Source organism: Aquarana catesbeiana, linkage group LG05 (genome assembly GCF_042186555.1).
Source record: "Aquarana catesbeiana isolate 2022-GZ linkage group LG05, ASM4218655v1, whole genome shotgun sequence".
NCBI lineage: Eukaryota > Metazoa > Chordata > Amphibia > Anura > Ranidae > Aquarana > Aquarana catesbeiana.
Genome location: NC_133328.1, coordinates 382,253,262 through 382,264,463, shown reverse-complemented (window position 1 = coordinate 382,264,463; position 11,202 = coordinate 382,253,262). Strand labels below are relative to the sequence as shown.

Sequence of the window (11,202 nt, the reverse complement as noted above, 5' to 3'; positions counted from 1 at the left end):
GATGTATAAAATGATGAACAAAAAAGTATTACATACACCATCATTTAAAAATGTTGACAAAAGATATAAAACATTTTTATAATACTGATAAATTCTTTTTATGTAAACTTGTCAATGCACCGACTCAATCTGTATTTTTTTCCTTTTATATGGTATTTGCAATTTACCCTAATATTTAAGCTCCATCAACAAAAACATTTTTTACATTTATAGTTATATGATTTGTGTTGTTATGTTATTGGTTCACAGTTAGGTAACTAAAATAAAAATGTCAATTATAAAAAACAAAAATGTTCATTTGCAAATATTTAAAGATGCACATGTAGAATTCCAAATGTTCCACTGCAGCTTTATTTACATAATGCTCATGCATTATGAGTTAGCGCATTAAAATGCAATCGCCCAATGGAATATAAACCAATGCATTTTGCCATCGCAGTTGAAAGTAGGGGTTTCACAATTGGTCATATGGCATTGTTAAATCAATACAATACATGGACTGCATATTTTATTATTTTTAAGCTAAAAATTAGCTTTACAAATGCATGGTCTATATAGAACTTTCTCAACCTTTTCAACACAGAGGAACCCTTGAAATAACTTTTCCAATCTCAGAGACCCCCTGCTAAAAATGACTATATCTACAACTCATAATACATTAGTGTGATGGTCATTTTTGAAGAATGCTCCTAACCCTTGTCATTGGGAAGAATGCCCAATTGCAGATAGCTACAGAAGATTAATGGTGTCAGTGGAAACTTATCTGAGAGGCAGAAGTTTGTGATTGCTCAAGGAACCCATAGCAACCTTTGGAGGAACCCTATGGTTCTATTGAACCCCCGGTTGAGAAACCTTGGTCTATATAAAGATTACACAATTCTAGAAGAAAAACACTCACCACCTCACATGTCTTGTTTTAACAGCTTCTAAATATGGTATAACTCCATCCACATTATGATTAAACATTAATAATTGTTAAACCTTTATTCTGTAGCTATGGCACAGTAGTGACAGTAATGATGCCCTAATTCCAAGGCATGTCAGATTCTTAAGGAAAAAAAAATATGAACAAATGGCATAACAAATATTTCTTCTTTGGAATTAAATAATACAAAAATCAAACTACAGTCAGCCTTACAATATAAAGAGAAAGTTTTTTTTGCCTCTGCTACTCCGAATGAGAGAAAATGCAGATTTCAGTGCAAAAACATATGCTGTACACACACCTGCTGTACATTGTAATTTTCCTGAGATCATAATCAGGATTTAGGCCTACAAATTAGCAAGCACTTCTTGCTTCAAAAATTAGGTCCTTTTCTAAATGGGTCATCCCTTGCTCCATATGCAGACAGACAGGAAGAAAGGTCGCATACTCCAGCAGGCCCAGGAAAGCCTCTTTTTCCTGGTGTCCCAGGTAACCCATTTTTTCCTGGATTTCCAGGAGGACCTACAATGCTTTCTCCATTTACACCATTCATTCCAGGGGAACCTGTAGGAAGTAACATAAGCATACATATTACTACTAGCATTTCCTTTAATTGAAAATATTCATTTTCTGTCCAGGTTCTTATTTATCCTCAGTGGTATCTTGCTTCAACTGGAGCTTTAGTTAAAAAAAAAATGTGAACAGGCAGGATTTTTATTTCAGAAGAGACATACTGGGGTTGGTTTACTAAAATAATCTGGTGCAGCTCTGTATAGAAACCAATCAGCTACCATTTTTTCTGTAAAAGCTTAATTGAACAAGCTGAAGTTAGAAGCTAATTGGCTAAGATGCACAGATTTTGCACTTTCCAGTTTTAGTAAATCAACCCTACTATGTCTCTTTTGCACTAATGGTTCTTACCTGCCTGTCCGCACTGTACGTGCAACTCAGTGTACAATTTTGGCAATGCTGAGATGAATAAACTCCTGTGCATGCATCTTAGTCCGGCCAATGAAAAAGGCTAGAGATCGATTCCCCAAGGCAGGCCATTGAATGTAAGATGTGAATGTTTTGGCTTTTAAGGGGGAATTTTACAAATAATCAGGAAAGAAAATCCTTTGAACTACAAATGAGAATTCTGTTTGACACGAGAGATAATGGGTTGAATGTGGACCTCAGCATAGGCTTGCACACGCACTAATCACCCCATGTGGTGCATATTTCCCCTGTTTAGACTCCTGATATTTCACCAAAGCCCACTAACAGAGCTCCTAAAAATTTTTTAAAAATATTTTAAAGAACAAAATTGTAAAATAATATAAAATTAAATACAAATAAAAACTACTGACACCAATCTCTGTCCTACTGATACCGTCAGTATATACACACACATGCACATACATGCATATGTGTTTGAGCTTTGGGGTGCAATGCAATAGGCTGTACACACCTATGGACCTCAGTTTTCTGAACCACTATCAAATAAATAATTTCTAATATTTTAATTCTCACATAGTTACATAGTAGGTGAGGTCAAAAAAAGACACAAGTCCATCAAGTCCAACCTATGTGTGTGATTATATGTCAGTATTACATTGTATATCCCTGTATGTTGCGGTCGTTCAGTGCTTATCTAATAGTTTCTTGAAACTATCGATGCCCCCCCGCTGAGACCACCTCCTGTGGAAGGGAATTCCACATCCTTGCCGCTCTAACAGTAAAGAACCCTGTGCGTAGTTTAAGGTTAAACCTCTTTTCTTCTAATTTTAATGAGTGACCACTAGTCTTGTTAAACTCTCTTCTGCGAAAAAGTTTTATCCCTATTGTGGGGTCACCAGTACGGTATTTATGAATTGAAATCATATCCCCTCTCAAGCGTCTCTCCTCCAGGGAGAATAAGTTCAATGCTTGCAACCTTTCTTCATATCTAATATCCTCCAGACCCTTTATTGGCTTTGTTGCCCTTCTTTGTACTCATTCCATTTCCAGTACATCCTTCCTGAGAACTGGTGCCCAGAACTGGACAGCATACTCTAGGTGTGGTAGGACCAGAGTCTTGTAGAGCGGGAGAATTATCATTTTATCTCTGGAATTAATCCCCTTTTTAATGCATGCCAATATTCTGTTTGCTTTGTTAGCTGCAGCTTGGCATTGCATGCCACTGCTGAGCCTATCATCTACTAGGACCCCCAGGTCCTTTTTCATCCTAGATTCCCCCAGAGGTTCTCCCCCCAGTGTATAGATTGCATTCATATTTTTGCCACCCAAATGCATTATTTTACATTTTTCTACATTGAACCACATTTGCCATGTAGTTACCCACCCCATTAATTTGTTCAGGTCTTTTTGCAAGGATTCCACATCCTGTGGAGATGTTATTGCCCTGCTTAGCTTAGTATCGTCTGCAAATACAGAGATTGAACTGTTTACCACATCCTCCAGGTCGTTTATGAACAAATTAAAAAGGATTGGTCCCAGTACAGAACCCTGAGGGACCCCACTACCCACCCCTGATCATTCCGAGTACTCCCCATTTATCACCATTCTCTGAACTCGTCCTTGTAGCCAGTTTTCAATCCATGTACTCACCCTATGGTCCATGCCAACGGACCTTATTTTGTACAGTAAAGGTTTATGTGGGAATCGTGTTAAATGCTTTTGAAAAATACAGATACACCACGTCTACGGGCCTTCCTTTATCTAGATGGCAACTCACCTTCTCATAGAAGGGTAATAGATTGGTTTGGCAAGAACGATTGTTCATGAATCCATGCTGATTACTGCTAATGATATAGTTCTCATTACTAAAATCTTGTATATAGTCCCTTATCATCCCCTCCAAGAGTTTACATACTATTGATGTTAGGCTAACTGGTCTGTAATTCCCAGGGATGTATTTTGGGCCCTTTTTAAATATTGGTGCTACATTGGCTTTTCTCAAATCAGCTGGTACCATTCCAGTCAGTAGACTGTCAGTAAAAATTAGGAACAATGGTCTGGCAATTACTTGACTGAGTTCCCTAAGTACCCTCGGGTGCAAGTCATCTGGTCCCGGTGATTTATTAATGTTAAGTTTCCCAAGTCTAATTTTAATTCTGTCCTCTGTTAACCATGGTGGTGCATCCTGTGATGTGTCATGAGGATAAACACTGCAGTTTTGGTTACTGAAGCCCCTGGATTCCCTTGTGAAGACTGAGGAGAAGAATAAATTCTATACCTTCGCCATCTCCCCATCCTCGCCATCCCCTCACTTCTGTGCATCATCAGAACATTTGATAATAATATTTGTAACTATACAATTTTTGCACGAAAACCCTCAGCTGGAACCCTAATTATTACAGCTTCTCCTGTTCTACAAGTCATAACACGACCTTCCAATTTAAAACAACCAATCTACTGCCAACTCAGCTTTCTTCCTTTTACATTTTTGCCTATATGTACAGTATATTGATACATTGTGCTAAGCCAGCATTCACTCTGCTTTTTTTCTTGATTGTCAGGGAAGCTTATATATAAAAGAGTGCGCATGCTACTTGTTGGATCAGGTAGAGTATTAGGCCTCATGCACAATGCTGCTCCTAAACTGATGTTTTGTTTTTTTTTTGGCATTTTTTGCTTAAGCCCCTAAAGACACCTCAATAAAAGGCTATGTGTCCATGCACGCATAGGCTTTTAGAGGAGTTTAGGAGAGCAGTGTTTAGAGGCAGTCAATCTGAATTCAGAAGAATCGTGTTTAGGAGAGGAGCTTTTGAACATAGAAAACACCCAAATGCCAAATGCTCCTGAATGAGGCTAAACGTGCCTAAATGCATTTATATTATGCATGTTAGGTGCGTTTTTAACTATGATTTTCGCTTTTAAGGAGAAACAATGTTTACAATAAACCAGTGTACATGAGTCCTTACAGTTGACACAAACTGCAAATAAGGCTTTTTGATTTATCACAAAGCAAATTTAAAGGAGTTGTAAAGGCTCAAGGTTTTTTCCTTTCATGCACTCTATGTGCAGCAGCCCTCCCTAATACTTAGTCGAGTCCTATCTGGATCCAGTGATGTGCTTGAGAGCAGCGGCTCTGTCAGGTCTCTTCCTCCTCATTGGTTGAGACACAGCAGCGGGAGCCATTGGCTACTGTCAATCACAGCCAGTGAGCCAATGAGGAGAGAGCAGGGACAGAGCCAAGCCACATTCTGTGTGTGAATGGACACACAGAGCAGTGGCTCAGGAGTGAGCCTGCTTTGGTGCCCCCATAGCAAGCTGCTTGCTATGGGGGCACTTGGCAGGAGGGTGGGGTCAGAAGCGCCAGTGGGGATCTGAGACGAGGAGGATTGGGGCTGCTCTGTGCAAATCCACTGCACAGAGCAGATAAATATGACATATTTATTATAAAAAAACAAAACTGCCTTTAATATCACTTTAAGACTTCCACTTAATATGCTATTCTTTACTCTTGACCACTTTTTGGTGACCCTCCTGATTTGCAAATGATTGCCTCTTTCCCCAACTTATGCTTGTGTTTTAAATTGTAACTCTACTCTTTTTTATTAAGCACATACTGTTTAATGTACCTTATTTCATCTACCGTATTTGCTGCCAGTGAACAACAGAGATATACATTTCTTTTTTCATTGTTTCCTAGAGTTAAAATCCACAGCTCTTAGAAATAAAACATTGTTCTTTTCCTCATACCTGCTCCATAATATGTAAATTATTTACCTGCAGGGCCCGGTGGGCCAGGCTGTCCTATGCCACGCTCTCCTTTAGAACCTTTATCTCCTTTGGATCCTATATCCCCTACAAGAGATGAATATAAAATCTGTTACTATCAGCATATTTCTTCATTTTAGATTCAACTTATTTATGTACCATCAGTAATACAATGAAACCAGAAATGTAAAAAAAATGCATACAGCAGTGTACTAATCACAGAAAGTGCAGCACCTTTTAGCCCTTGTGGTCCTGGTAACCCTTGGATCCCTGGATATCCAGATCTGCCTCCTCTTCCTGGGTACCCTTGAGGTCCTCTTTCACCAGGTCGGCCTTGGGTGCCTGGTAGTCCTGGTAAGCCTTGTTTTCCTTCACATGGTGGGCAGTTTGGATTAATATTCTGAAGCAAAGATGGAAACTGGGCTGCAACATAAAGTTCCCTTTTATTAGGACGTTCACAAGTGAATTTTTTTTTTACATGCCATTTATTAAAACAAAATTATATGACAATGCCTTTTATTTCAATTCAAAATTTGAACTGTAAATAAACCAGTTTTACTCATAATGAGGAAAATTCACCAAGTCGGTAAAAGGTTGGTTGAACTGTATACTGTCTATTGACATCTTTTGAGAAAGGTGGCAGTGATGTCTCTGCCCATTCCAGGTGTATTCCAAGACTACACAACAAAAAACTTTAGGGTCCTTTCAGACTGGTGACAAGACTAAACCTAATGCAGACATGCTTGTGTTAAGATAACCCATTCATTTTAAATGGGCTGCCAGCACACCTTAACACCCTAAAAAACAGACATCATTCTTTATTTCAATGCAGCACACCACAATCCACAAGAGTTGTGCTGACGTATGTTTCCTGCTACTGTAGTTGTATGTTGAGTGCCATGCAATTTGTAGGTTTCTGTACATTGGGATAGAAAGGCTTTTAGCAGAGTTTAGGAGCAGCCGCGTTTAGGTAAGGTTAAACCTCCCTCTCCTGAACGCAGAAGAATCGTGTTCAGGATAGGAATGTTTTGACCGCCAGGCTGCAGGAAAACACGAATTGTGGCAAAATCGCAGCTTTCGTTTTTGACACATTTCACGTTTTCCTGCTGGTGCAGTCAGGGTAGGCTAGTGTACATGTAGCTTTATGCCGCGTACACACGGTCGTAATTCCAGCCAGCAAAAGATTGAGAGCATGCTCTCAATTTTTCAGTCTGGAAAAGTTCCTATGCGAAAATGCGATCGTCTGTGGCAATTCCGATGCGCAGAACCTCTATGCATGCTCAGAAACAATTAGACGCGTGCTCGGAAGCATTGAACGTCATTTTCTCGGCTCGTCATAGTGTAGTTACAACGTACTTGACGGTCGTAATTTCAGCGAACTTTTGCGTGACCGTGTATGCAGGGCAAACTTGAGCGGAATCTTTTTGGAAAAGCCGTCATATCTTTTTCCGACGAGAAAACCGATCGTGTGTACGTGGCATTAGAGAGATTTCTCCTCATTTTCTGTTCTGGGGACAAAGTTTTACCAGACAGGAGGTTCTGCAACAAGGAAACAGAAAACAAGTTTCTAGCCTTCCCCTACTTAACCCCTTAATGAGAGAGGGTAAACCAAACCTTAATGCCTGAACCTAATTTTTCAACTTTGGCATGTGTTGTACCGCTGGATTTTTGGGTCCCCCTATTCCTGCACAGTCAGGCAACACATTTTCCAACTTCCACATGGACACAGTAACCAGTCCATGGGCTTGTTTTTGTTGTTTTATTGAGGGAAACTTGGATGGGGAAAAAGGGATTATGGGATGCCCAACTTGAACTTGGTAAACAATTTGAGGACAAACTTTCTTCACAAAAATGCAGATCCTGGACTGTACTCCCTCTGGAGTGATATCAATCTCTGATTGATCAATAGCAAGGTTCTCATTTACACTGTAAAAAATATTGTGCTGGGTCTACTCAAAAAAATTGAGCCAACTATTTGCATCAGCTTTTTAAGTATTGTCAACTAAACCTATTTTTGTCTGACTCGTTAGACTTTTCATGTTTTCAACTTTGTTGTTTTAAGTAAAGCCAACTTTATTTTTTTTCAGTTTATAGACCATAGTGTTTTGAAGTGGTTGTAAACCCTTACAACACACTTTTTGCTACAGGTAAGCCTATAATAAGGCTTACCTGAAGCTACCTTGGATATCTCCTAAACCTGAACGGTTTAGGAGATATCCCCTGTGTCACGGAACGTCCCACACTCCGCTTGAGTGCTTCCGTCAGTATACTGCTTCCTAAGTTCTGGAACACGAGTCCAATGGAACTAGACAACACCAGTCTTGGAGTACATCAGGACTAACTCTTTATTTGAGATCTCACACACATTTATACAGCAGGCTGACTCAAAGCTAACCTAATTAACATGAGCTAATTTACTAAAAAATTTACCCAGACCAGATGACAGACTTGTGGGCATCGAGCTTCACACAGTAGTATAAACACAATAGCTGGAGCTAATTACAATTAACAATACAAACAACAATCTCCCCCCCTCCTCAGCCTAGTCATCAACAGTTCGTCTCCTAGCCAGTCCTGGAGGCTAATGTGATCAGCTCACTCAATTAACAGGTCGAGTTCAGAATCAACCAAACCAATAATAGTCTCTACATACATCCTGGGAGATATTGTGGACAAATATTACTGTCCCATTTTAAGTAGTCCAAGATATATTTTCTCACTCACCCTGTGCCAGGATAGCACAGGGTGACTTAGACATAAGATGTATATGGGGAGCTGAAACAAGGACATCCCCTACTTTCCAAGGGATTCTGAGTTCCATGGGCCCTCACGTCACACCCTGTATTTGCATGTGCCGACGTCATCGGCACATGCGCACTGAAGCAATGGCACGTACGTGCCGTTGCTTCAGTTAGACTGTGCCGTTACCGGCGGCTCCCGCGCCCAGTGCGGGAATTACGTTGTTGTGGCTCCAGTCAATCACAGCGCCGGAGCTAGGAACACATGCATTAACTTATTTATTTCAAGTGCTTATATAGCACTGTCAATTTATGGAGTGCTTTATATATACATTGTACATCAGTCCCTGCCCTCAAGGAGCTTTCAATCTAAGATCCCTAACTCACACTCATACATACACATATTAGGGCCAATTTACACAGTAGCCAATTACCCTACCAGCATGTCTTTGGAGTGTGTGAGGAGACCTATGCAGGCACAGGGTAGAGCATGCAAACTGCAGTCAGGAAGTGCCGTGGTCAGGATTTGAGCCAGAAACCCTTTTTGCTGCTAGACGAAAGTGCTAACCACTACACCACTGTGTTAATGACTTAGTGACCTAGTTACTACATTTGATATATGTTTTTATATAAAAATAATACAATAATATGGTTTTTAAAAAAAGGAATAGTCTCATGAAACAGGCTTTCAAAACAAATTAACATTAATTAATTATTATTTATAAATTGTTACAAGTGTAATATTATTAAAGCAACATCAAATGTAACTGTAAACTTAAAAAAAAAAAGGATAAAATGCCTCTTTCTCAGCTAACAAATCAAACTGAAGCACACACATGTACTGTATAGAATTCAGAATGTATAAAAAAAATGTAAGCCTTGTAGGAAAGTAATTTGCCCTTTAACCACTTCAGCCCCCTTAACGACCAGGCCATTTTTTGTGATACGTCACTGGGTCGCTTTACCTGACAAATGTGCAACGCTGTACCTAAACAAAATTGACGTCCTTTTTTTCCCACAAATAGAACTTTCTTTTGGTGGTATTTGATCACCTCTGCGATTTTTATTTTTTTGTACTATAAACAAAAAAAGACCGACAATTTTGAAAAAAAACTATTTTTTTTACTTTTAGATACTCCCCCCCCCCCCCCCAAAAAAAAATAAAAAAAATGATTTATTCATCGGTTTAGGTCGATATATATTCTTCTACATATTTTTGGTAAAAAAAATCTCAATAGGCATATATTGATTGGTTTGCGCAAAAGCTATCGCGTCTACAAACTATGGGATAGATTTAGGGACTTTCATTTTTTTATTGTTTTTACTGGTAATGGCAGCAATCTGCGATTTTTAGCAGGACTGAGACATTGCGGCGGACAAATCTGACCCCAAATGACACTTTTTAGGGACCAGTGACATTATTACATTGATCAGACCTATGTCCTCTTGGTGAAACATAGCAAAGTGACAAACTTGCAGGAGCTACTATGTCTTCTTGGTGAAACTCTCAAAGTCCCAACACTTGCAGAAAATACCAGCCCACATGGCTGCTTTGAAAAGTGCCCCAGAGCAAGGGATTTAGGTTAGTTGTGACACTGTCCCTGTGAAAGAATGCAATGGATATTGCATCTGGCAGCCTTCTCCCTTTTGGGCCCTGGGGGTTTAGAAATACTCACACTGTCCCTTGAATCCCGCTGCTTTGGATAAGACTGCTGTTCAGGACTCCTGCTGGACAGATCTGGACAGATCTCCTGCTAGAGGGGCTATCTCCTAGATGAGACTGAAGGGTAGTGGAGATCCTTCTCTTCAGCTTCCTCCTTCCTCAGCTCCAGCCACGGTGTCTCCTCCCAGGCCTTACGACTCCAAACTCAGCACTTCATCTTGCTCTTGACGTGTGTAGTTAGTTCAGCAGCCAGTCCAGGCTGGGAAAGGGGTTAATCAGTTCAGTTTCTGGGCTTTTGGTTTAGGCGGGCCCGCCTTAAGAGGGGGACTGCTAAGACCGGAGCCATTCCAGAGCTGATGCCAGAAGTCGGAGTGGAGTAAGAAGAGCCGAGAAGCAGACTAGCATTACAGAGATCTATAGCCTGGTCACAAGGTATGGGAAGGAAAGTGTTAAGTGAAGAGCATGCCTGAGATCCACACTAGGTGCTCAGTGGGACCCCATTCTGTTACTGAGAGTGAAGCAACAGAGGTACACTGGACTGGTGGAGTGGACACAGGCTCAGCACGTCCCTCCTAATGTAACATACAAGTACAGTGTGTAGTGATATATGATAAGTCTCTTTTTAGAGGAACTCTGCTCTTTATTACTGCACACAGTAAAGGCTCATCCCTAAGTCAGGAAACTGCCTTAATGTTTCATTTCTTTACATGACCGCTGTCACCGCCTGGTCCCAGACATTGATGAGCGCGCTCTGCATGAGAGTAACCCCATGTGCACGGGTGCAATAGACCCCGCCCACAGAGATCTCTTGCTTTATTTTTTTATTAGAAAAGTAAAACTTTCCCAAAATAGTAAAAAATGTAATTATTTTTAAACTTTTTGCCATATGTTTCTTATCCACCATGACACACCATCAGAAAAACACCGAAAATAAATTCTTCTACTCCTGATGTGCATAAGGATACCACTTGTTGTTCATATCAGTAGTAGGGCACAGAAACAATAGTGTGCATTTTGCTAATGCTTACTTAGATCAAGCCCCGATCTAACTATTTTAAATTTTTTTTATTATTAATAATTTTTTACAGACTTTTTCTACTCCTCTAGAGAGCCTCCACAAAGATACAGTGGGAACAGACTCCCCCTGTGAAAGAGGCCTTAGATAGATGCCT

General features: G+C 40.0%; 1 protein-coding gene across 1 annotated transcript in view; it reads right to left on the bottom strand.

The window, feature by feature from the left end:
- The window catches only part of LOC141144913 (uncharacterized), a 126,949-nt gene continuing 115,747 nt past the window's right edge, over nt 1-11,202 (bottom strand). Inside the window, exons 29-31 of the mRNA XM_073631020.1 lie at nt 5,864-6,052; nt 5,639-5,716; nt 1-1,489 (exon numbers count right to left, since the gene is read on the bottom strand). Of these exons, the coding sequence (XP_073487121.1) occupies nt 1,299-1,489; nt 5,639-5,716; nt 5,864-6,052 (458 nt within the window). The 3' untranslated portion in view covers nt 1-1,298. The remainder of the gene's footprint in view (nt 1,490-5,638; nt 5,717-5,863; nt 6,053-11,202) is intronic.